Source organism: Neomonachus schauinslandi, chromosome 1 (assembly GCF_002201575.2).
Source record: "Neomonachus schauinslandi chromosome 1, ASM220157v2, whole genome shotgun sequence".
Classification (NCBI taxonomy): domain Eukaryota; kingdom Metazoa; phylum Chordata; class Mammalia; order Carnivora; family Phocidae; genus Neomonachus; species Neomonachus schauinslandi.
In genome coordinates, this window is record NC_058403.1 from 143,696,400 (window position 1) to 143,724,192 (window position 27,793).

Genomic DNA, 27,793 nt, shown 5'->3' on the forward strand with positions numbered 1-27,793 from the left:
GAGCTTACATCTCGTGCAGGGACCAGAGTAAAGTATGGAGCGTGTCAGATGGTGGTGGTTATGGAGAAAAATAGAGCAGGGAAGGGACATAAGGATCTGAGGCTGGAGGAAGGGCGTAAGTCACTTGCCATGTTGATGCAAATGTTTGCTGGGTTCCAAGTTTTAAAATGATCCCTTCAAAACCAAATCCTCATATCCTCGCCAAAGAACTCTGGGATAATTATGTTAATGGAGTCTCAGCGTAACCACAGCATTCAGAAAATAAACCAAGAACTTTATGGACCAGAAAGGATCCACTTATGAGGGACAAACTGAAGATCCAATAATAGCCTCTAGTTCTCCAGATCTTGCTATGCACTGTTCTCAGCCACTTATAGACCAGTATCCTCATGTAATTTTCACATTGAACTAATGAGAAGGGTAACATCTTTTCTCCATTTAACAGATGAGAAAACGGAAGCCCAGAGCAATTAAGGAACTGGCCCAAGGTAACACATATGCTAAATACTGATGTCGGAGTTTGGCCCCCGAGTCCACACTCCCCTTACATTCTAAATAAATGTCCACTGCTGGCCTGAGGTGTTCTTTTGCTGATACTTACCACACTTATTCTATTCAAGATTTGCCTTTTAATATTTTTTAAAGATTTATTTATGTATTTTAGAGAGAGAGGGTGCACACGTACCAGGGTTCAGTGGAGAGAGAGAATCTCAAGCTGACACCTGCTGAGCATGGAGCTAATGTGGGGTTCGATCTCACGACCCTGAGATCATGACCTGAGCCGAAATCAAGAGTCAGATGCTTAACCGACTGAGTCACCCTGGGCGCCCCTTGCCTTTTAATACTTTACTGAGTTCTTACAATCCCACCAATCACATACACACACACACACACACACACACACACACACACGTTGGACGTGGGTTTCATATTTGCAATGTCTTCTTTTCTCTAGATAATAAAAACTGAATGGCAATGAAGACCCTCAAATATTTAAATATAACTTCCTAGATCCAATTAGAAATTATTTTCTCAAACACTTGATGTTATGAGCAAACCCAAAATAGTTCTATTTGGGTTTGAGATTAAAATTAGCCTTGGGGTGGTGGGGGGCCTGGGTGGCTCAGTCATTAAGCATCTGCCTTCGGCTCAGGTCGTGATCCCAGGGTCCTGGGATCGAGTCCCGCATCGGGCTCCCTGCTCAGCAGGGAGCTTGCTTCTCCCTCTCACACTCCCCCTGCTTGTGTTCCCTCTCTCGCTGTCTCTCTCTCTGTCAAATAAGTAAATAAAATCTTAAAAAAAAAAAAAAATTAGCCTTAGGGCAAATTAGAGTTCATATGGCCAATTTCTACTAAGTATAGACATCTCAAACTGAACACAGCCCAAAGGGAACTCCTGGTTGTCCCCCATCCTCCCCACAAACATGTTCCTGCCTGTGACCCTCATCTCTATAAAGGACACCTCAACATCCCAAGTCTCTCAGGGCTGCAAACTCAAAAGTTCTCCTTGGCCCTCTCTTTCTCTCACCTCCTCATCCAACCCATCAGTAATTTCTAGCCTCCCCACCCCAAATCTGTACCTTTTCTCCACTTCCCCTGTCTCCCAGCTGCAAGCCGCCAGCATCTCTTGCCTGGACCCCCATGAGGAGCTCCTCAGTGGTCTCTCTGCTTTTCTATCTGACTGATCCTTTGAAAATCTCATCTCCACATAGTACCCAGAGTGAGCTTTTTTTTTTTTTAAAGATTTTATTCATTTATTTGACAGAGAGCGAGCAAGCACAAGCAGGGAGAGCTGCAGGCAGAAGGATAGGAAGAAGCAGGGTCCCTGCCAAGTGGGGAGCCCAATGCAGGGCTCGATCCCAGGACCCTGGGATCATGACCTGAGCCGAAGGCAGATGCTCAACCAACTGGAGCCACCCAGGTACCCCCAGAGTGAACTTATTAAAGCACAAATCAGACCACGTCACTTCTCTGCCTAAAATCCTTTTGGACCACCAGAACACAGCCTTAATTCTTCCCCTGGCCTACAAGGCACCATGTGACCTGGCACTGGCCTGCCTCTCCTAGTTCTTGGGGCTCTCTCTCCCCCTGGTTCACTCCATATGAAAACCAAAAGGTGAGTGAACAGATAGTGTTCTAGATTAAAATGTGAATAGCAGTAAAGACACTAGAGTCACACAAAATTATTTCCACAAATACTTATTTCTCATCATTTTTTTAATACAGTTGACCCTTGAACAACAAGGGTTCAAACTGTGCAGGTCCATGTATACACAGATTTTTTTCTTACATAAATACAGCAGTACCAAAGTGTATTTTCTCTCCCTTATGATTTTCTTAATAACATTTTCTTTTCTCTAGATTACTTTATTATACTATATAAGACACATAACAGACAAAACATGTGTTCATCAGCTGTTTATGTTATTGGTAAGGCTTTTGGTTGACAGTAGGCTATTAGTAGTTATGTTCTGGGGAAGTCAAAAGTTATATGAGGATATTTGACTGTATAGGGGTCGGTACCCTTAACCCCCTAGTTGTTCAAGGGTCAACTGTATTTTTTGTAATCTTTGATAGCATCTGCCACTTCTGAGGTTGTTTTGCCCATTTGTTTAGATGCATTCACTCTTTAACACCATCTATAGAACTATACCTTACTATTATACCTGAAATATTTTTCCTTAGCTGTAATGATGAATTACAGAGTCTCCTTAATGTACATTTTTCACCATGCTCTGATTATTTCACATTCCCTCAGCCAATGAGTGTGAGCCAAGTGCTCTGGATGTACTCTCCTGACTTGAGTGTGTCCCACAATGTGCAGCCTTCTCTCCTGTAGCCTCTCTTTATGTCACCTCGTTTCTGTTCTGGCCCAAACTGCCTTCCCCAGGGTGTGGTGACAGGGCCGAGTGTGCTCAAGTGAATTGCAGCAGAACATGATGCTGAGCGTTAGAATATATGCTATACAGCAACTTGAGGTTATGCAAGAGGACACTAGAGTAAAAACTGCTATCGGGTGATAGGTACCACATCCTGGGAGCCGGTGAAGGGTACGATCAACAGCATGGCAGCCTGGAAATGCATGCTAAGAACTTTGTGGCTGGAGATTTGTCATTAAGTGCAGGCAACTTCAAAAGTACTGCCAAAAGAATATGCCATGAGGTCCAAAAGTGAAGGTAATTTGCATCAGCTCACCCCACTATTTGTACCAAGGCATTCCCCTAGACTAGGGAGCTCTGGACTCCCTCTACTTTTTTTTTTTCCCCCTGCCGAGCAGGGAGCCCGACGCGGGGCTCGATCCCAGGACCCTGGGATCATGACCTGAGCCGAAGGCAGACGCTCAACGACTGAGCCACCCGGGGGCCCCTCCTTCTACCTTTTAATTCTGCATCTCCTCAGCTACTTCATGTGAAGATGCCTTTGCCTTTTGCACACTGGAGTAGCTCCAGCTCTGAGAACAGTGCCTGGCACATAGTAGGTCCTCAATAAATAGTCTCTGAATAAACAAACTCATGAACAAGTGAATATACTGTCTTTCTCTTCTTCTCATTTCCTTTTCACTGTTCCAGACCTCCCCTTGAGAAGGGAAAAATGTGCAGTCACTGAATCATCATAAATCCTCTCCAGACCCCTAATGGACCCTCAGCCACAGTTCAGAGAACGTGGATGTGGGGAACAGAGACCTAGACACTGAGACATTAACTATTAGAAAGAGACAATGCTTTTGGAGTCAGTGGTTGAGGAAACAGTGAGTCTACTGTGGTTAAGAATAAACACTGGTGGCTATAAATCACAGTAAATAAACTCAACAAAGATAAGACCTCGCCAGTGTGTGCAGTGCATTTCACCCATGTAGCCTGCAATCACATAGATATTATTATTACTATTATCATTATTATTACTATTATCATTATTATTATCAATTTTGCCTCTTCCCAATCTGGCATAACCTAAATACCCCAGTGGATTTAAAATTATACAAAAGCACGAGTGACTCCAATTCCTCCTAAATCCACTGCAAAGAGCAAATCCTTTAATATGCACTACAGGTAAAATACTGTCCCCAAGTGAAACAACTGTAATCCAGGGTAAAATCTCTGTTGGCCTCATAAGCTACTTGTAAAAAAAAAAGAGAGAGAGAGAGAGCATTAAAAGTGACTGCCCAACACACAAACCAGATGCTGTCACCAACAAGGCACAATTATCAAGAACTGAAATCAGATTTAGTCATCTCATCTCTCCCTCATCCTACACACTCTACCTGTTCTTTTTCAGCTTTCAAAAATTGAAGGGGAAAAGGGAGAGGCAACCGTAGACACCAGGGCTATTTTGAGAAATAAAAGGATTCAAAAGTTATAGTGCAACTTCCACTGACATGGTAGCAGATCTCCGAGGAAACCCAGGTGACTCAGAAAGTTCTCTGTCTATAATATCTATATAGAAACAACTCAGTTTCCATACTTAGGAAGTCATCTTCCTCCTAGTTGAGTTTCGTGTGAAATAACTGCCTGATCAAAGTTTCTGCTGGAAGCAATCTGAACATTTCCAATCCACCTGCCCGGAGAGAGCACCAAGGAATCTAGGGTACCAGCAGAGAGAAGTAAGAGCTCCCAGGGTATGACTCAAACTTCACAAGCATCCTTAAGAACCCCAAGTCCTAAGATCCAAGGGCTATTAAGGGCAGGACAAAAGATCTCATCAACAAGTTCTCCAAAAAGCCCCCATTCCTCTTGTGTGGACATTTGTATCTCCCTCTGGCTTGTTTTTGAAAAACAAAGTAAAAACAAACAAACAAAAAACCTGTAAATAGCAGTACTACAACCGCTCCATCCAAGTCTTCCTCACTATAATCTCTATCGTGTCCCACATATTACCCCCAATACAAGTGTGCTGGGAGCCCCTTCCCTTGACATCCCCATCCTTCCACGTGGCCATTAACTAGGTTCCCCAACTGTGAGGGTAGAGTGAGTGAACAAAACTTCAAAACGGCACCTCAAGGGGAAAAAATAACACCACTTTAAATAGCAAACTGTCCATTTCCAAAGGGTAGAGGTTGTTTTTAAAAAAGAAAAAAACTAAACTTCTGTTGCAGAGATTGGAGGTCTCAAGCCACCAACGGGGCGGGAGGTAGCACGCGCTCCGGAAGGCGCCGAGGAGTGGTAGGTTTCTGGTGGTGGTGTTTTAAACACTGAAGTTGTAAAGGAACTATATTACGGGGAGAACTGTTCTGATGGGACCAGCTGTATTAAAGCTTTTTCGTCCAGGCACAGAGCACGCCCCCTCTGCCTCCCTTCCTCAGCCATTCTTCAGGAGTGCGGGAAGCCGCGAGCAGGCTGGGCCCTGGGACCAGCGCGCTCCTCCCGCCACTCCAGTCCCTGCAGGTGCCCGTACATAAGAAAGCCGGGGCCCTCGCCCCCCTCCCCGCCACTGCGGTGCGGTCCTGGGGTGGGGTCACGGCGCGCCCCATCCCGGGCACCGCACCTGGAGAGGCGCCGGGACGCAGGGAGGGCCCCCGGCGGAGGCAGCACCCGCTCGGCCGGTGGCCCCGTCGCGCACGCACGCACACACACACGGACAGCGGCGCGCGGGGAGGGGCGCGCGGGGGCGCGGGCGGCGGGCGCGTTACCTGTTCTGCCAGCCCTGGAGGAGGTTGGTGTATTTGCTGAGCACGCCCTCGAGCGCCGGCTCCCGCCTGCGGCCGCCTCCTCCGGACGGACTAGCGGCCACCGAGCCCGGGCTGCTGCGGCTGCCCCCGCCGCCGAGCCCCGCTACCGCCGACCGGCTGGAGACCCCCCGGCCGGCCAGGGAGCAGGAGGGCGACGAGCCCGCCGAGGTGGCGCGGCTGCTGCTGCGGCTGCTGCTGTTGCTGCCCCCGCCGCCGTCTGCGCCTTGGGCCGCCCTCTCCATGGTCCGTGCGCGCCGGGAACGCGGGGGCCCGCCGCGGTGGCGGCCCCGGCGCTGGGGCTGCTGGCGCGGCGGCGGCGGCTGCTACAGCTCCCGGCGCCCGGGCCGCGCGTGGCTGCTCCAAATCCCCGGGAAATGCCTGACTCATACAGGAGGAAGAGGAGGAGGCGAAGGAGAGCTGGGAAGGAAGCCAACGGGGCTGGATGCAGCTGCGGCCGCCCCTCCTCCTGCCGCGGCCCCGGCCCCGGCCCCTCCCTCCGCACTAGTTTCCTCGGCAAGTTCGGAGAGCGGGTGGCCGGTTCGGCGAGCCCTCCTCGGGTTCCTCTTCCTCTTGTTTCGAGTCCCAGCGGCCGCTCAGGCCCGGGGGCGGGGGGCGCTGCCGGGCGCCCAGCCGCAGGGTGGGCACGCCCTGTCACCCTCGCGTTCCTTCTGCCGCCCCCTCTCGGAGCCGGAGGGGCGAAAGGGAATCTCCGCGCGCTCCTCCCTACCCCCCATCCCCACCCCCACCCCCACCCCCCACCCACCTCGGGACCTGGAGGGAGGGGCGGCCCCACCCACCCGGCCCACCCGGATATGGACCCGCCCCGCCTGGCACGGGCACACGCGCACCGTCCCTCCCTCTGCCTGCCGCACCACGCCGGGGCCGGACACACATACACGGTAACCTGGAAATGAGCCTCACGGGCCGAGCAAAGTAACAGGGCGGCGACGTCGTCCAGGTTCTCCTGCATGTCGGGTAGGGGCGGGAGGGCAGGTGCTTCTCACAGGTAAGCTCGCCCGGGCATTTTCACGCTGCGGAGTTGTGGTAAATGCATCGTGGACACCAGGGCCCGGACTGAAGTAGGGCAAGAGAACCCAGGTTCCTGGCAGTGCCTCCTTACATTGAGTGCTCTGGGCGCCTCACTCGCCTCACCCTAATCCCCACACTGATGGACGCGTAAATCTGGCAAGTCAAACCTAGCGAGCGGTGTTCCCATACAGCGCCAAGCCCCTGGGAACCAGGGACCCTAAAACGGGTAGAGTGCACTAAAGGCAAAGGAAATCAACAGAGATTTACAATCATAGTGAAGTATGTATTCTCTGCTGGCTGTTAACTTCTTCAGTGCACCCCCACCCCAAGATACACTGAGCTGCTGCAACTAGGTCTCTAAATCTAAAATTGTTGCTCTTTGGTAAAAGTAGATGATTGCACTCTCTCCACCCCACTAATAATTTTTGTGAGTATAAATATCCAGTGCAATCTGGAAGTTTCTAAAATTATCTAGAAAAATAGCTTTGAGGAGCTCAGACACCACACACACACACACAAAGGGTGATAGACTGATAGGTAATCCCTGCCCGAAGGATCCACAAACCCGTAAAGCAGATAAATAATTCAACAGTTAAAAAAAAAAATTACTAAATGGAATAGAGTCAGCTCTCATGGGGGCAATTCCCCAAGCCCCACCCCTTTCTATAGAAGCTTCATATCCTTCCCAAAGCTTTCAAAGGTGGTTTACCTCTAGAAATTTTCATGGAGAGCTCCTGGGGCTGATTAGAAGTGGTTATGCTCTGAATAAATTACAATTCCAGTTGCCTATACAGTGTAAAAAGAGAAAAGATCCCCCGAAGAAGAGATTCCATGGTAGAAAAGACTGACTCTGAAGCCAGACCAAGCTGAGTTGGAATCTATGACCTCCATGGGGTTACCACTTTTAGCCTTCATTTTCTTACCTGCCAAATGGGACCAAATGGTACTACTGGCTGTGATGGACTATGTGAGACTGTTTATTTGTTCAAAATATTTACTGCCTCTCCTTATGGGAGTATCCTCCCTCCCTCATTGACCAGGCTTGGCTGTGGAGCTGCTTTGGCCAGTGGAATATAAACAGATGTAAAATATACCACTTCAAGCATAAGCTTTAAGAGCCATCATATAGTTCAACCATCATTCTCTTTTCCTTATACCAGGCGATCAGCATGTCCCAGATAAAGGCTCCCCTTCAGTCTGGGTCCTGGAGTGAGAAGATGTGTAGAATTCAGCAGAGCCAAACCAATTAGCATTGGCCATGTCACGTGCACAAAGTGTTATAAATCACAGAGATTTTATTTTTTTGAAGACTTTATTTATTTGAGAGAGAGCACAAGAGAGAGCAGAAAACACAAGTAGGGGGTTGGGGAGAGAGGGAGCAGAGGGAGAGGGAGGAGCAGACTCCCCACTGAGCAGGGAGCCCGATGCGGGGCTTGATCCCAGGACCCCAAGACCATGACCTGAGCCGAAGGCAGACGCTTAACTGACTGAGCCAGGTGCCCCGAGATTTTTTTTTAAGATTTTTAAAATTTATTTTAGAGAGAGAGCATGTGCACTCGAACAAGGGGAGGGGCAGAGGGAGAGAGAGAATCTCAGGTAGACTCCCAAGTTGAGTGTGGAGCCCAAGGGGCTCAATCTCACAACCCTGAGATCATGACCTGTGCTGAAATCAAGAGTCAGATGCTCAATCCAGTCGCCCAACACTGAGATTTTAGGAAGCATTTTTACCACAGCATACTTTGTCTAAGCCACCTGATACATGGACCACTATGTGAGTGTCCATGAAGTTCTTCACTGATATGAACACTGAGAAGGTGGGCACATACTGAACTATAAATATCAGTCATGATGTGCCAGAATAACACCCCTTTTTATGGGAGACTGTCAATCCTAAATTCCTGTTGAAAGGGGAGAAATGCCATCATTTTATTTCATATCATCCAACCTCTACCAACATTACTCCATCCTACCCAGCTGATCTGTGACTGGATGAGATAATGCAGCAATTTCTCACCTTAGACCAAAAATCTGAGACTCTTGAGATTGTCCAGTTGAAGGGAGGAGGGACTATGCTGAAAGGAATAGTCAAGGCTAGTGTGTTAGACCGTTCGGGGCTGCTATAACAAAATACCATGGCCGGGTGGCTTATTAACAACAAATTTATTTCTCACAGTTCTGGAGGCTGGAGGTCTGAGATCAGGGTGCCAGCATGGTCAGATCCCTGTGAGAAGTCTGCAGGGCCCCAGATTTATTATATCTTCACATGGAGGAAGAGGCTAGGGAACTCAGTGGGGTCTCCTTTATAAGAGCACAAGCCCATTCATGAGGGCTCCGCCTTCTGGGCCTGGGCTCCTCCCAACGGCCCCACCATCACACGGGGCCTAAGGATTTCAACGTATGAAGTTGGGAGAAACAAACATTCAGACCATAGCAGGCAGGATGGGCCAAGAGCAAATCAATTGTGTGGGATCAGAAATGGCCAAGGAGGGAAGTCGGTAGCAAGAAGTAAGTGGAGCAGACATACTGGAAGAAGAAGATGGTACCATGAGAGAGATGAGGCAGATGTCCTCCCCTCCCAGCAGCCCTCTTCCCTGCTCTCCTTGCATGGTTTGGGCTTCTACCCATGGAGTTTTGTATTAAAAGTCACTTCTTACAGAAAGCTTTCCTGACCCACCCTAGTGTAGCAAGATACTTGCAAAAGATACTTGCAAAATTCTCTTTGAAGAGGAAAGCCTTTATGTTAGAAAAACAATTTTGAGAACAAAAGATGGTTAAGCGTCTGACTCTTGGTTTCGACTCAGGTCATGATCTCATGGGTCGTGTGATCAAGCCCTGTGGTGTTGGACTCTGAGCTCAGCAGTCTGCTTGAAGATTCTCTCCCTCTACCCCTTCCCCAACTCGCATGCACGTTCTCCCTCTGTAAAATAAATAAATAAATCTTTAAAAAAAAGAAGGAAAAAAAAAAGAAACAGTTGGTCTGATGTGTTCTCCATCCCAGATAATAAAAACAATAGCTGATATTCATTGAGCACTTACTATGTGCCAGGAAGGCACTGTTCCAAGTGTTTTTAATAAAAATAGCAACTGTGGCACCTGAGCGGCTCAGTCGGTTAAGCAGCCGACTCTGGATTTTGGTTCGGGTCATGAAGAAAGAGAAATTAAGGAGTCGATCCCATTTACAATTGCACCAAAACCCACAAGATACCTAGGAATAAACCTAACCAAAGAAGTAAAAGATCTGTACTCTGAAAACTATAGAACACTTATGAAGGAAATTGAGGAAGACACCAAGAAATGGAAAAACATTCCATGCTCATGGATTGGAAGAACAAATATTGTTTAAATGTCTATGCTATCTAGAGCAATGTGTGCATTCAATGCAATCTCTATCAAAATACCATCAACTTTTTTCACAGAGCTGGAACAAATAACCCTAAAATTTGTATGGAACCAGAAAAAAACCAAAATAGCCAAAAGGAATGTTGAAAAAGAAATCCAAAACTGATGGCATCACAATCCTGGACTTCGAGCAGCTCTATTACAAAGCTGTCATCATCAAGACAGTATGGTACTGGCACAAAAACAGACACATAGCTCAATGGAACAGGATAGAGAGCCCAGAAATGGACCTTCAACTCTATGGTCAACTAATCTTTGACAAAGCAGGAAAGAATGTCCAATGGAAAAAAGACAGGTCTCTTCAACAAGTGGTGTTGGGAAAATTGGACAGCCACATGCAAAAGAATGAAACTGGATCATTTCCTTATACCATGCACAAAAATAGACTCACAATGGATGAAAGACCTGAATGTGAGACAGGAATCCATCAAAATCCTTGAGGAGAACACAGGCCACAGCAACTTCTTGCTAGACACATCTCCAAAGGCAAGGGAAACAAAGGCAAAAATGAACTCTTGGGACTTCCTCAAGATAAAAAGCTTTTGCACAGCAAAGGAAACAGTCGAACAAACCAAAAGACAACCGACAGAATGGGAGACGATATCTGCAAATGACATATCAGATAAAGGGCTAGTATCCAAAATCTATAAAGAACTTATCAAACTCAACACCCAAAGAACAAATAATCTAATCAAGAAATGAGCAGAAGTCATGAACAGACATTTCTCTAAAGAAGACATCCAGATGGCCAAAAGACACATGAAAAAGTGCTCAACATCACTTGGCGTCAGGGAAATACAAAGCAAAACCACAATGAGATACCACCTCATACCAGTCAGAATGGCTAAAATTAACAAGTCAGGAAATGACAGATGTTGGCAGGGATGCGGAGAAAGGGGAACCCTCCTACGCTGTTGGTGGGAATGCAAGCTGGTGCAGCCACTCTGGAAAACAGTATGGAGGTTCCTCAAAAAGTTGAAAATAGAGCTACTCTACAACCCAGCAATTGCTCTACTAGGGATTTACCCCAAAGATACAAACGTAGTGATCTGAAGGGGCACTCACACCCCAATGTTTATAGCAGCAATGTCCACAATAGCCAAATTATGGAAAGAGCCCAGGTGTTCATCGACAGATGAATGGATAAAGAAAATATATATATAATATATATACACACACACACAATGGAATACTACAATGGAATACTACTTTCAGGGGCACCTGGGTGGCTCAGTCTGTTAAACGTCTGCCTTCAGCTCAGGTCATGATCCCAGGGTCCTGGGATCGAGCCCCTCATTGGGCTCCCTGCTCAGCGGGGAGCCTGCTTCTCCCTCTCCCTCTGCTGCTCCCCCTGCTTGTGCTCTCTCTCAAATAAATAAATAAATAAAAATCTTTTTTTAAATAAAAGGAATACTACTTTCATTTCAATAAAAAATGAAACCTTGCCATTTGCAAAGACGTGGGTAGAACTAGAGGATATTATGCTAAGTCAATCAGAGAAAGACAATTATATGATCTCACTCATATGTGGAATTTAAGAAACAAAACAGGATCATAGGGGAAGAGAGGAAAAAATAAAGCAAGACGAAATCAGAGAGGGAGACAAACCATAAGAGACTGTGAATCATAGGAAACAAACTGACGGTTGCTGGAGGGGAGGGGGATTGGGGTAATTGGGTGATGGACATTAAGGAGGACACGTGATGTAATGAGCACTGGGTATTATATAAGACTGATGAATCACTGACCTCTACCTCTGAGACCAATAATACATTATATGTTAATAATTGAATTTAAATTTTAAAAATTAAAAAAAAAGATTCTGTCTCCCCGTCCTTCTGCCCCCTCCCCCCAACTCTCACACGTGCATGCTCTCTCTCTCAAAAAATCAATCAATAAATAAATATAAAAATAAACAGATGCTTATTTTGAAAGATTCATATGCCCAAAGGTATAGTGTAGGAAGTGAAAAAGTCATTTATAACACCTTCTCAGACAAAGACCCTGTTAATAATTTATATATATCCTTCCAGACAATTTTCTTTTGAAAAACATAGTTGTATATTGTCTTATTCAAAAACAAGTTCTTATTATAAAATGTATAATGATTTCTAACTTGTTTTGTTGATTGAAGTGTATAGTATGGACAGTTTCCTTTAGAGCTATATTATCATTTGTTTCTTTTGGTTTTTTTTTTAAGATTTATTTATTTGAGAGAGAGAGAGCACGAGCAGGGGTGGGGGGCAGAGTGAGAGGGTGAGAAGCAGACTCCCTACTGAGTGTGGAGCCCAAGGGCAGGCTTGATCTCACAATCCCAAGATCATGACCTGAGCCAAAATCAGGAGTTAGATGCTTAACCGACCAACCAAGCCACACGCCCCTATATCATCATTTGTAACAGAGTATTGTGTATGTATAAACCCCCCCCATTTTAATCATTTCACTATTGATGAACGCTAGGGTGTTTCAAACTTTTGCTATTATAAAAAATGCCACTTACATAACTTTTTCCGTTAAACGATTTCCTTAGAAAAAGAGACTGGAATTGTAATGACTGGGTCAAACCGCATATATATGTTATAAATATGGCTCATATATTACAAAATTACTCCCAAAAAGTCTGAGTCAACTTTTACCGTGCCGATCCTGAGTGGGTCTTCCCACATGTTTGAGCATTGGCTGGATGGTCCAGGTTGGCCTTGGCTGGGACAACTGTGCTCTCTCTCTCCTCCACAGGGTCTCTCCTGCTCCGGCAGCCTAGGCTGGGCTTGTTCTCATGGCACTGAGGCTTCCAGAGATAGGAAGCACGCAAAGCTTCTTGAAGCCTCGTCTGGAAACTGGCATCAGAGTTGTTTCTGCCACATTTCAGCAAATAGTGCTGTCTCTGCACCACGCAGGGAGGGGTCCATATGGCAGTGTTTTGGGTCCCTGCGGTAACTTAAAGGGGAATTTTCCCAATGTGAGGAGTCCTTGATGTCCTAAATTTCCTTGGAGCAGGAACTCATTTAAGCTCTTAAACAGAAAAATAGATAGAAGGTTAATGAAAAATAAATAATTTCTAAAAACAAGTTGACAAACAAATAGTGCTAGAACAACTGGACATTTATATGCCAAAAACTAAAAGACCTATACCTCACACTTTATATCAAAATGGATCAAAAACTAAAACGTGAGGGGTGCCTGGCTAGCTCAGTTGCTGGAGCATGCCACTCTTGATCTTGGGTTGTGAGTTTGAGTCCCATGTTGAGTGTAGTGGTTACTTAAAATAAAATCTTAAAAAAAAAAAAATCTAAAATGAAAGATGTAAAACTATTAGATTTTTGGAGGAAATGTAGGAGAAATTTTTATAAACTTGGGTTAGGAAAATGGAGCAAACAATGTTAGCTTTTGTGAAAAGAGAAGGTTGACAAGGGAGGGCCAAGGGTTCAGAGAGGGCAGTCAGGAACCACAGAGAATTATTCCCAGGCCTTGAGACACAGTCAAGGAACTTGCAGCTGGACTGCAATTTTGCCCAACGGGATTTTAGAATTGCCCACTCATTCCTTCATGCCTTCTGTTGGCTCCCTTTTTGAACAGGAATATTTAGAGCAATTACCCTATGTCTGTTTCACCACTGTGTGTTGGGGGAGGGGGAGCAGATGACCTGTTTCTTCCATTTCAGGGGTCCCAACAACTACATTCAAGGAGCTGACCTTGAGGAGCCTTCTTCGTGGGCCACACTCAGATGACAAGATTCTGGACTTCTGGCTGGTACAAGGATGGAATGAGACCCTTGAGGAATGGATGAGTGTGTTTTGCGTATGAGAGGAATATAAATAATTTGTGGCCTGAGGGTGGGCTGTAGTGCTTTCAAAGATATGTCTACACCTTCTGTGATATGTCTCCCCTCAAGAGCTGGAGCTAAATTCCCTTCCCCTTGAGTATAGAATGGACTTGGTGGCCCACTTCTAATGAGCAGAATATGGCCGAACTGACGAGATATCACACCCAAGGTCAGGTTAGAAAAAGATAGTGGTTTCTGTCTTAGGTGAGCCCCCCCCCCCTTTCTTCACACATTCTAAAGGAAACACCTACCACGACAGAGGGACACTCAGGCAACCTAGGGATAAGCCCACATAGGAGGAATTAAGACATGCCAGCCACTATGTGAGTCACCTTGGAAGGAGAATTTCTGAGGTCAGCTAATGGCCTCATGAGTGAGTTTGAAAGTAGATCATCACTGGGTCAAGCTGGGGAATGACTGCAGCCCTGACAGACAGCTCCACTCCAACTCCATGACAGACCCTGCACTGGAAGCACCGAGGCAAGCGGCTTCCAGATCCCTGCCTCTCCGAAACTGTGAGGTAATAAATGTGTGGTGGGTTTTTTTCTAAGATTTTTTTTTTTAATTTACTTGAGAGCGAGAGAGAGAAAGAGAGAGCACAAGCAGGGGGAGTGGCAGGCAGAGCGAGAAGCAGGCTCCCCGCTGAGCAGGGAGCCCGATGCCTGGACTCAATCCCAGGACCCTGGGATCATTACCTGAGCTGAAGGCAGATGCTTAACCGGCTGAGCCACTTAGGCATCCCAATAAATGTGTGTTGTTTTAGGCCACTAGGTAGGGGATGATTTGTTATTCAGCACTAGAGAACTAATACGGATGGCTACCGTGAAATGGGTCATTCTGTGATTTGTATCTCTTGGTTTCTTTCCCACAACCACTGACCAGCTTTTCATATCCTGAAGAGAGGGAATACAAAGCAGAGAAAGTAAGAGAATTCAGGACAGCTTAAAAAATATATATCAGTGTGGTATTGGCAAAAGCATAGACACATAGAAAAATGAAACAGAATAGAGTCTAGAAATAGTTCCATGTAAATATAGCCAATTGATTTTGACAGAAGTGCAAGGGCAATTCAGTGGAGCTTTCTCTATTTTTTTTCTTTTGCTGCTGTAAAAAATTACCACAAACTTAGTGGCTTAAAACAACACAGATTTATTATCTTGTGGTTCGGGCAGTCAGGAGTCTGAAGAGGGGTCCAAAGGGCTAAAATCAAGCTACCAGCAGGGCCATGTTTTTCTTGACAGCTCTCAGGGAGAATCAGTCCCTTACCTCTTCCAGCTTCTAGAGGCCATCTGCATTCCTTGGCTCATGGCCCCTTCCAGCAATGACATCACTCCAACCTCCTTCTGTCATTTCATCTCCTTCTCTGACTCTGACCTTCCTATGTCCCTCTTATAAGGACACTTGCAATTACATTGGGCCCACCTGGATGATGTTTTCAACAGGTGGTACTGGAACAACTAGACGCTCATATGCAAATATGTATATATATATATGTATATGTATATATATGTATATGTATATATATATATATATATATATATATATATATATATACATATACATATATATATATATGAACCTGGACCTATACTCACACCTTATACACAAATTAACTCAAAATGGATCATCAGTCAAAATGTGGAAGATGGAGCTCTTAAAGCTTCAGAAAAAAAATTAGAGAAATCTTTGTGAAGTTGCATTAGGGAAATAGTTCTTAGATACTGCATCAAAAGCACAATCCATTGTTAAAAATAGAAAAATTAGACTTTGTCAAAATTTTGCTCTGCAGAGATAATGATATAAGAGAGTACCTGAAAAGATCAGCCATAGAATGGGGAAAATATTTGTAAATCATATATCTGACAAAGGACTTGTCTCCTGAGTATGTAAAGAACTCTTGAAATGCAGAAATAAGAAAATAAACAGCCTTATTTTTTAAATGGTAAACAATTTATTTTTTTTAAGATTTTATTTATTTATTTGACAGAGAGAGAGAGACAGCAAGAGAGGGAACACAAGCAGAGGGAGTGGGAGAGTGAGAAGCAGGCTTCCCGCAGAGCAGGGAGCCCAATGCGGGGCTCGATCCCAGGACCCTGGGATCATGACCTGAGCCGAAGGCAGATGCTTAACGAATGAGCCACCCAGGCGCCCCTAAATGGTAAACAATTTAAACAATCACTTCACCAAATTAGATGTACAGATGACAAATAAGCACCATGAAGAGATAGATGCTCACCATCATTAGTCACTACAGAAATGCAAATCGAAACTATAATCAATACTGCATACCTATTAGCATGACTACACACACACACACACACACACACACACACACCACCACCACCACCACCACCACCACCACCACCACAAAATCGACAATACCAAGTGCTGGTGAAAACTCAAAGTAACTGGAATTTTTTTTTTTAAAGATTTTATTTATTTATTTGAGAGAGAGAGAGAATGAGAGACAGAGAGCACGAGAGGGGAGAGGGTCAGAGGGAGAAGCAGACTCCCTGCCGATCAGGGAGCCCGATGCGGGACTCGATCCTGGGACTCCCGGATCATGACCTGAGCCGAAGGCAGTCGCTTAACCAACTGCGCCACCCAGGCGCCCAGTAACTGGAATTCTTATACGTTGCTTGTGAGAATGCAGCATAGGACAGCCAATTTGGAAAACTCTTTGGCATTGTCTTTTCAAGTTAAACATACACTTAACGATATTTATCTAAAGGTAATGAAAATCTGTGTTCACACAATAAACCCATATGTGAATGGTTGAAACAGCTTTATTCATAATGGCCAAAGCCTGGAAACAACCCAAATATCCCTCAACTAGGGAATGAACTAAAAGCAAAATAAAACAGTGACACATTCATACAACGAACAATTACTCAGCTATAAAAGAGAGCAGACTTCTTTTTTTTTTTTTAGCAATTCTTTTTTTTTTTTTTTAAAGATTTTATTTATTTGACAGAGAGAGATACACAGCGAGAAAGAGAACACAAGCAGGGAGAGTGGGAGGGGGAGAAGCAGGCTTCCCGCCGACCAGGGAGCCCGATGCAGGGCTCGATCCCAGGACTCTGGGATCATGACCTGAGCCGAAGGCAGACGCTTAACGACTGAGCCACCCAGGCGCCACCGAGAGCAGACTTCTGATCCATGCGACAGCACAAGTGAATCTCAAATGCCTTCTCCTAAGTGAAAAAAGCCAGACTCAAACACACACTGTATGATTCCACTCATATGACATTCTGGAAAAGGCAAAAAACTGTGGGAAAGAGAACACACCAGTGGTTGCCAAGAGTGAAGGGTTTGACTACGAAGAAATAGCTGGAGAGCATTTTTTGGAGTAGGGTAGGGTGATGGAGTGGCTCTCTATCTTGATGGTGGTGGTGGTTACAAGGACTCCATGCACTTGCCAAAACTCATAGACCATCCACCAAAAAGAATACATTTTATTAAATGTCAAATTTTAAGCAAAAAAAAAAATTAAAAGAAGAAGAAAAAGATATATGAGGTCAAATGCCCTGTGTTGCCTCATGTTAGGAAGTGGGTTCCCTACGTCAAGGAACAAAGGACAGATGGGTGGGTGGATGGATGGATGGATGGATGGATGGATGGATGGATGATGTCTGCCTACCTGCATACTTATGATCACCTGCTCAAATTTTTATGTTCTTCAGGTGATATTACTCAGACCTTTTGGGTAGGAGTGCAGGTGTCTTTTCTATACACCCCTCAGTGCACGGTACGGTGAGCATCTGAGGCTAAATGAGACACCAAAGGTGAAAGCTCTTTATAAAGTGAAAGTGTACTACAAATACCAGCTATGTCACGGCTGAAGGAACAATCTACATATTCATTTGTTCTGCAGCAAAGTTGAGGCTCTTGAAAGGCCACAAACCAAATACCACAGGTTAAAAAAAAATCCATGGAGGGGCGCCTCAGCTCAGTTGGTTAAGCATCTGACTCTTGATCTCAGCTCAGATCTTGATCTCAGGGTCATGAGTTCAAGCCCCGCGTTGGGCTCCATGCTGGGCATGGAGCCTACTTTAAAAAAAAACCATAGAGAATCCCTGTCCAAGGATGAAGTGACATGCAGGGAGGCAATGGATGCACATACAAGGTCACTACTAATGACTACCTGTAACATGTCTCCTTTCCGACTCACCACCTGACAAAATGCTCTCTGGAGGATTGGAGACAGAGGATGAATCCAATCTCCAATTTCCTGATTAGGAAAATGAAACCGGGAAAGAAGATGAGATTTCCCCAGGATCACGCTGTGAGTTGGCGGGGGTTTTGGGATCACCAGTCTCATAGTAGAATGTTCTTGCCTGTATTCCATTTCAATTACTGTTTTAAGTGGTGTGCACACAATTCTTCCAATTCCCCAGCAGCCCAGCCCAAATAACCAGCATGACAGATTACTGAACCAGGCAAAATATTCCAGAGACGTAAAAAAAAAAACAGTTTAATGTTTCTATAAAGGAAAACATCTGTCCAAAGAAAACCATTTAAATTTAACAGAGAATTGTAACTTTCTTTTTGCTACAATCTGCTGGGGAGCACTTGCTTTCTCTCTGCTCTCCTGTGAGAGACAACAATGACATGATTGCGGGTTATTTTACTTTACTTACCTCTAACGATGAGCCAACCTGTGTTCTGATCTGATCGGAAGAATTTTTTTTTAATTTAAATTTCCAAGGAGAGAAGGGGGTTAGGGGACCTGAAGGCTTTTATCCATAGGTCTAAGAATCGGTTTTTCCCACAGCTTAAAAGGAGACAAAATCGCCCTACAGAAAATCTGTAATGCGCCTTTGTACTCCTCAGTCTCAGGAAAGGGAGGGAATTCCAGAAAGAAGCTGCTGCCAAATGTTGATGTTTCTTTCCAGATTAAACCTAACATTCAAGACGATTTCTAAAAGGCCGGAAAAGTGCCTAAAGCAGAAGACCAAAAAGCAGTAAACAAAGAGATCCTACTTTCTCCACTCCAGAGGGCACGGAATTAAAAAACAAAACAAAAGAAATTTAAATAACTAAATAAATAAAAACTTGACCCATATCTCTGGACAGGCAGAAAGCTCATTTTTGGGAGAACTGTATTCCAACCAGCAAAAGGGTTGTGAATCTTGGAGAACTAAGGCAAAATAAAAGGGTTTCCACCCTTCTCTTCACAAGGCTTCCCACTCGCAATGGGATAGAACACAAAAGAAAGGAAATTGCTCATGGAGATTCATCTTGATGCAGAGGTGGGTGCCTTTATTTATACATACCGTGCTCTTCTTACAGATGAATGGTTTACTTCCTGACAAGACACATTTAGGATCATCATATGCTTGAATTTACTAGCAGATATTATACGATAAATTATTTCTGGCTATAAAAGCATGCCCGATTTATGTGCATAGCAGAGCCCTAAAAGTATGACTATGACAATGTCAACAGACAGTGTTTAAGTTCTAATAGTCTCCTTATGAGCATTTATGAACATCATTCATTTTTAAGGAGACAGAGAAGAGTTAGTGAATTGGCAGATGTCAGACAGAAGAAGAATTTTAAATTTTACTCTCTATATCGAATAGTCTGCTTACAACAGGTTTCATCAAACAAGCGTTTTGGGATGGGAGATGGGAGAGCTGTGACACAGTGGGCATTTGGGGTCCAGTGGGCTTGAGTGGGCATTTGGCTTTGCCTCTTCTTTGTCATGAGTGCAGCTCTCTCTTGGAGCCTCAGTGTTTTCATCTGAAAAATGTGGATGATAGTACTCACCACGTGGTGTTATTGTAAGGCTTGTGGAAATTTATATTTTTTTAAAAATCCTGCGGATCATCATAACATAGGTTGGCTTATATTTAGAGGCAGAGAATGGCTCATATTTAGAGGTTGAGAAACACTCCAAGTAAAATAACCTACAATCATGTCATTGCTATCTGGCATGAGAGAGCAGAGAGAAAGCAAGTGCTCCCCACAGATTGTAGCAAAAAGAAAGTTACAATTCTCAGGTAATGAAAAGGGAGAAAGGAGGAATGTCCTCACCATCAAGTTGTACTCCCCATCAGCGAATCTCACCACTGGTGCTACACCCTGTCAAATGAAAACTATTCACAGGATGTCCCAGAGTGCTGAGTCTGTTGATTTCTTGCTAGCAAGAGAGAAGTGTTAACAGAATCTGACCAGACAGTTGGCCTGGAAGCATGGATTTATTTACCCTTCGGAAGGGAACTTTACAACTATATTAATTTGGAACTGCAGTGATTGAGCTACTTCATTCTGTCACCTGCAAAACCCATAAGCAAATTCTAATCCCCTTATTTGTCCCTTTCATTGGATATTTTTTCAAGAATTTTGATTGGTAAATGCCAAATAGAGTCCTTTAGTAATTTGAATTTCCTGTTTTGTAGCTGTTCTTTCCCTAATTGGCTCCCAATCATTTCAGTTCATTTTGGGAATTCCACTCCCTCCTTATCTGGCCCTAGTCTCCTATTCCTGATTGTTTTTTATTATACCATGTCTATCGGTTTTTCTCTCCTTATTGAGTTTTTTCCCTCTTTGGTTATGGTAGATCTGCACCATTAATGGAGAGTTTCCAACTATCTCAGTTCTTTTTCCAACTATTTTGGATAAATACATTTAATTTTCCAAATGAGTATACCCAGTAGCTTTGAGTAGTCATTCACATTTTAGTATGAATGGATCATCACCATTGATTTAGTTAATTTACATTCATAAGAAAATATAAGATTGAAGAAGATACATAAAAGAGGAAAAATGAGGGACATAATTTTCAAATTGAAATCAGCCAGATGTGGATGATAATCTCCTAGAGAGGGCCTAATATTTAGTTTTCATTCGGCCCCATTCTGCTGTTACCACTGCTCTAAGACTTACAGGTTTGATCGACCATCTCCCTTCTGCTCTCTGGATGGCATTATTTTAACTTCAGGGACAGGCTACACTGGGGTTGTAGCAGCCATCTGGGGTGTGGCACCTGGCAAAAATATCAATCTTCCCTGTCTTGCCAGCCCCTCCTCCCTCTTAGTTTCCCTTATGTCAATGCAGATGAGATGGCTCAGACTTCTTTCTTTCTTTTCAGTAAATGCGATTATCTGTTCCTGCCCTAGATTTGTTCAAAAAGAGATATCACAACATCATTTTAAAAAACCATTTGTCATTCATAAATCTTGCTTTGGGGTTCAGAAAATTATGCCCAGATCTCAGGAACAAGATCACTACCCTGATAGCGTCTCTATTTCCAAGGCATGCCTACCACCTGGGGAAATGAGAGCTCGGGCATTCTGTTTTATAATGGAACTTTTGAAGCTGATTCAAAGGAATTTGACTGCTGTCACAGAACCAGCCCTAAACACAGAGCATTAAAAGGGTCATTCGATTCCCTCACCATAGGCCAGTGATGGAAAGTTCATGAGAGGCCTCTTCTAAGACAACTTCCTTTCATTCAAATATCTAGGTCTGTGGCCTCAGCTGTTGCTCAAGGTCCGAGTCTCATGGTCTAAGAACTATCTTTGTAGGAGAGATATCTCCCTATCAGACACTTCAGCCTTCATTTCCCCCTTCCTTAATCACACCAGTTTGCCCTATTTGAGGCTTTCTTCCTGTACCCAGTAAATGAGCACTCATTTGCCTGGGTCTTATACAAGCGTCAGCCCCCTGTCTTTCCATAGACTTTCACTGTGGCATGGTTATTCTGTTCAGAACAGTTAGTACTCCAGAGAAAGGAAGAAAATTCAGAACAGAGTCATGTCCAAGTTATGTCATAATATATGCTTATAGAACCCAAAGTCCATTCCATTGCCTCCAATTTGGTTCTGCTACTCCAGAGCTCTCTGACATCTCTGGGCCTCAGTTTCCTTATCTGAAACTGAGTGGGAAGTGAAGGCTACCCTCCCTCATCAGTGGCCTTCTGTGAAGGCTAATGGAGATTTGTAAGGAGGCCAGGACACTGGCTAGCATATACAGGATCATGAAGACATCTATATGAGCTCATCGCTTCTCTAACTCATGCGTCAGATCATTATACAACATATTCTGTGCAAACATGGTGCTGCTTCCCCCTACCTCCACTGCTTACTCCCTGCAATGCAGTCTGACCAGTTCTGTGTAGGCTACACTTCAGTCTGGAAGCCAATCCTGAGAGGAGGAGGAAGGAACATTCTGACTTCTCAGATGAGCAGTCTCCCTCTTCTTCCCAGATCTGCTCCTTCCCCAACTCCAGTCGTGCAGTTCACATGACAAATAACTTTTTCTTACATGGCCACAATGGAATGCTCTGAGATGGGCAGCTTTCTAAACTAGGCCACTTAGAGTCATTCCTGGAACACTTTGGAACTACAGTTCAGAAAAGACTGTCCTTCTCTCCTGGTTTGAGCCTTGGGGAGGGAGGCCTGGGAGCTTTTACAGCCATGTCCCTGGCTGTATGGACAAGGTCAAGGTGTAGGAATAGAGAATCAAGCCAACAAACAGAACTGAGAGTTAGAGGGAAGGCATCTTTGCAGAAAGATATCCTCAGATCCCTGTGCATGTCTGCTCTTCCTGAAGCCGGGCTGTTGAATCCAAACTTTGTGATATAAGCTTCTCCCCGCCCTTGCCCATTGTTCCGGGTGGGGTTCTGTGCTTGAAACCAAGAAACACCTAAGAGGAAGTGGGAAGCTTATCCATTCAGCCAGAGTGTCCCAGGAGAATTATTCCTTCCTCAATGCCTCCCTGGCCTCATCTGTAAGCCTTGGTTCTGTATTGACCTCTAGGTCCTTGCCGATCTGCTGGCACATTCTGTCTACTACCTCAGTCTACCAAGGAAGTAATCACCATAACTATTTCTCAATGGTTTCTGAGTAAGCATTTTACATCTATTACTGCTCTTCATTATGCTATAATTTCTTTTTTTTTTTTTAAGATTTATGTATCTTATTTGAGAGAGAGAGAGCACGCCCATGGAGGGAGGGGCAGAGGGAGAGGAAGAGGGAGAATGCTGAAGCAGACTCCCCGCTAAGTGGGGAGCCCTATGCTGGCTCGATCCCAGGACCCTGAGATCAAGACCTGAGCCAAAATCAAGAGAGGGCCGCTTAACCAACTGAGCCACCCAGGTGCCCCCGAAATTATAATTTTTAGGTAAATTCATGACTCAGGTACAAAGATGAAATAAATATGTCAAAAGTTTTTTTTTTTAACAAATGTATTACCATTGGAGGATAAAGACATATTTCTTTCTTTCTTTCTTTCCTTCTTTATTTTAAAGATTTTATTTATTTGACAGAGAGAGACACAGCAAGAGAGGGAACACAAGCAGGGGGAGTGGGAGAGGAAGAAGCAGGCTTCCCGCGGAGCAGGGAGCCCGATGCGGGGCTCGATCCCAGGACCCTGGGATCATGACCTGAGCCAAAGGCAGACATTTAATGACTGAGCCACCCAGGCGCCCCAAATATGTCCGAAGTTTTATTCAACTCATTTATTAATAGGAAACTAGTAAGATGTTAAAACTGGTTCAAATAAGAATTGGAATTATAGAGATTTATATTTTCCACCAGGCAAAATTAACTGGCATGCTTATGAATAAGAATTGTTTGCATTACTATGAACAGGAAATGTTACCATTGGTTTTCTCAACTTTCTCAAATTTCTACCCTTGAAGAGTTGTTTAAAAAAAAAAAAAGCCTACACAACTGCAAGTCAAATGCGCACACCTATGGAATCAGGTATCTCAGAAGCTCCCCTACACAGTGGTCAGCTGACCACTGAAAGGACACCCAGTCATCTCTTTTGTCCATTTCCAATTCTTAGACAATCTTTTTTGACAATTACAACCTTGTAAGAGAGAGATGATTATACTCAATAAAACATTACCATCACTTTGGAGATGAGGAAACTGAAGGTCATAGAAGTAAGGAACTTATTTTGATCACATGCTTTCGTAAAATGGCAAGCTGGGATTCAGACACAGCTCTAACTCCAAGATCTTGACCGAAACCATCCAAAGTGGCTAGGGCCATAGGTATACTTCCTGCCTCACACTAGTCTTGCTAGGGGAATGCATCCCTCACTCACTCATTCACCCATTTCACAGATACCACTTTTATTAGGTGCTGTGATGAATGCTATCTTAACTTAATCAGCCCGAGACCACCAGGTACAAACCTCAGTGTGATGAAGTCAGGTTCATTGACATACTGCAGAGGAAGTGCACACCAAAGGACCCATCAGGTGTCCCACCAAATGAAGGAAAAGAGAATTACAGAATTGGGAGGAAGGGAGGAGTTTAGGTGAATGTCAATAAAGCAGGATTTTGAAAACCCAAAGCAAAGCAAGCCTGTGCATCCAGGTATCATAGTAAGTCCTGGACTGTGAAATGGAGCAAGGGACCCGTTTCCTTGGAAACAATAAAGTTACAATAGCTGTGGAATGTTGTGTCCTGATCTGACGCTCTACACCTGGGTTGTAAGCTCTGCACCTGGGTTGTAAATGGAGGCTGTTCTCTATGTCAGTGACTTTGACCCCTCCAGGCAAGAAGGGGATGTTTCCTTTTTTAAAAAATTTTCTTATACTTGACACATTACATTGTGTGACTTTAAGGTATACAATGTGTTTGCTGATTTGTACACTTATATATTGCAATATGAATATCACTCTAGCTTTAGCTGACACCTCTCTCACCTCACTTAATTTTTGTTTCCTTTTTGCAGTGCATGTGTCATTCTTACTAACACAATTCCAAACCGGTAAGTTTCTGGTAGTCTGTGATTTTAGAGAGAAGTTTCTCCAGGAGTAAGACTGCAGTACTCACTCCAAGAAGGCAGTTCTTTTTTTTTTTTTTAAGATTTTTAATCTTTATTTATTTGACAGAGAGAGCACAAATAGGCAGAGCAGCAGGCAGAGGGAGAGGAAGAAGCAGACTCCCCGCTGAGCAGGGAGCCCGATGTGGGGCTCGATCCCAGGACCCTGGGATCATGACCTGAGCCAAAGGCAGACGCTTAATGATTGAGCCACCTAGGCACCCCCAAGAAGAGAGTTCTTGAGGCACTTTATAGCTACAGCGTCCTTGAGAGAAATATTTATTTTTAACTTTGGAACTGATTTTTCCGCCTGATGAATGGCCAGGCAGATTTTGAAAGTCCAAGCTAATTTTTACTTCCTCACATCTCAGTGGAAGTGACAAACAGGTCATTAGGACACAGCTCGAGAAGGTGCTAGAATAGGGGATTTAACTTAGACTTAACTTAGGTTAAGGAAGACTGCCTGTAAGAGGCAGCCCTCCCCACTGGGAAAAACAGAAGTTGGCCAAAGGAAGGTGGGGAAGAGGGTTACAGCCCAGCAAGGACATAGGCGAAGAGAACGAGGGAGAGGGTGGCAAATTGGAGGATGGCAAATACCAGTGAAGGTCAATCAACAGGATGTCTGGAATGCTGGGGAGAATGGCAATTGATACCCAGACTCCCCTACGTACAGACGAAAAGCACCCGTCACCTTGGAGTGTGTGTTCTTTGTTCAGGGGACAGTTCTTTGAGTGGTCTTCCTATGTACGTACAAATGAAAGGCAAGTAGCCCCGCGTGGGAAGAGTGCCAAGGGGAATCTCATTTCCTAGGGCCCCTGCTTATTTAGCAAAGCTGATCCCAGCAGAGGAAACGGCCATTTTGTCGACTTTGCATGGAGCTTTCCTCTCCTATTTCCTGAGAACATTTAGGGAAGCCAGGCTGGCCTTTAACCAAACCTGCCCTGCAGGAAAGGACAATGAGAGATAAAGTTGCCATGAAGAAATGGAATGGCCTCCCAGGAGAGAACTGGATTTAGCCAAGGGTTTTATCGCTCTGGGTCCTGGGAGAGAACAGATCTCACATTGCAACAGGCTAACCCTCCTGCTTGTCTCTTCCCCAGCTGAACCCAATCAGAAGAGGAGGGCGAGGATGCCCGGTGATGGTTTCCCAAGAGATCAGCCTGGCAGGGCATGAAGCAGGGTGGAGATGGGAAAACAGTGGGTCTGGAGGGAAAGAGCGGAAGCTCCCAGCACAGGAGTTAATGCTTTCTGACCTGTTCATGCTGAGATGTGGTTGTTTCTCTGCCAAACAATTTGGGAAAGTGAGACTGAGAGGAGTTGTTACTTACAGCCGAGCAGGGAGGGGGAGACCCAAGGACCGTGGACCTGGTGTCTGCAGCAAACTGCCACCGCGGAAGACAGGCAAGCCCAAGAAAGTGTTTTAAATGACTTCCTTTCTTCATTTTAATTTTAACAACTTTGGTTAAAATAATTTGTTATTGAAATTTACACACTGAAAGGAGTGACCATGGTCATACCCTTCATTAAAGAAGATCCTATTCCTTCAAGGGGCAAGAGCAAGGGGCTGGATGGCTGAGCAGATCAGGAAGGACATGAATGTCAGGTAGAGACGTTATCCTGAGCCACAGGAGAGCCTGAAGCAGGGAGCGGCGTATTTTACTGGCCTGCTATTGCTGGATTATTGCCATGATAGCAAGCTCCTGCCCTCTCATTTATCCAACCAGGAAGGATTACACATTAATTCCATTGCCAGTGGACTTTCCCACCCAGAGACAGAGGACAGCCAGAGAACCCTGGGAACCAAGAGCAGGCAAGGAGCCAATGAGAGGAGACAGAAAACAAGGACAAAAACAAGCAGGGGCGCCTGGGTGGCTCAGTCGGTTAAGCGTCTGCCTTCTGCTCAGGTCATGATCCCAGGGTCCTGGGATGGAGCCCAGTGTTGGTTTCCGGTCTCGGCGGGGAGTCTGCTTCTCCCTCTGCCCCTCCCCCCGATGTTCTCATTCTCTCTCTCTCTCTGGCAAATAAATAAAATCTTTTAAAAAAACAAAAACCAAGTATATGCTGTTCAATCTTGAGCTTTGAAAATAATGCAGTAGAATTAGGAAATCTTGTTTCTGGGTATCACATTCTTTGGTTCTATGTTTCTAGGCTTTTGAAGAGTATATAAGCTGGTTTCTAGAATGTTCTGAGCTTTTTTTTTTAAAGATTTTATTTATTTATTTGAGAGAGAGAGAATGAGAGACAGAGAGCATGAGAGGGAGGAGGGTCAGAGGGAGAAGCAGACTCCCTGCCGAGCAGGGACCCCGATGCGGGACTCGATCCTGGGACTCCAGGATCATGACCTGAGCCGAAGGCAGTCACTTAACCAACTGAGCCACCCAGGCGCCCTGTTCTGAGCTTTTATTGGAGAAAATACGCTCTGTGCCAGATACCAAGAGAACAATGGAGAATAAAGCATGGGTGCTGCTCTTGAGACCCTCACAGACTTGCAGAGCAATAGATACATGGACAATGAATTAAAGTGTGTGTTGAGCCCCCAGAACAATGCAGGGCATACCGTAGACACACACACACACACGCCAGCTAGAATTTTAAAAATTTGTTTTTAGAAAGCAGGTGCAGAAAACTGACTTAATTACATTCCTTAATATTACCTATAGCATCTCCCATCATCAGTCTTCTGGTTTTTTAATTTAATTTTTAATTTTGAGAGAGAGAATATGAGTGGAGGGAGAGGCAGAGGGAGAGAGGAAGAGAGAATCTTAAGCAGGCTCCATGCTCAGTGGACGCAGGGCTCAGTCTCATGACCCTGAGATCATGACCTGAGCCAAAATCAAGAGTCAGTCGCTCAACCAACTGAGCCACCCAGGCGCCCTGTTCTTCTGTTTTCTCTTCTCCCGTTCAGTTCCCTATACTTCTCGCTCCTTGTAGGCACCCACTTTAACGGACGTGATAAGTACTCTTATACTGACCTTGTTGGTGTACTTGTAAAAATATACAGAAGCCATACCATGCCATAGATCTTAATCTGCTTCTTTCAGCCAACTCTCTGATTTAAGATCCGTCCATAATGCACATGCACATCTAGCTC

At 44.7% G+C, this 27,793-nt stretch overlaps 1 protein-coding gene across 2 annotated transcripts in view; it reads right to left on the reverse strand.

The window, feature by feature from the left end:
• OSBPL10 (oxysterol binding protein like 10) overlaps positions 1–5,906 on the reverse strand; it is a 312,463-nt gene extending 306,557 nt beyond the window's left edge. For both annotated transcript variants that reach the window (XM_021678835.2, XM_021678834.2), the window contains exon 1: positions 5,626–5,906. In XM_021678835.2, coding sequence (XP_021534510.1) covers positions 5,626–5,906 — 281 coding nt within the window. The remainder of the gene's footprint in view (positions 1–5,625) is intronic.
• Between the last annotated feature and the right edge of the window lie 21,887 nt (positions 5,907–27,793).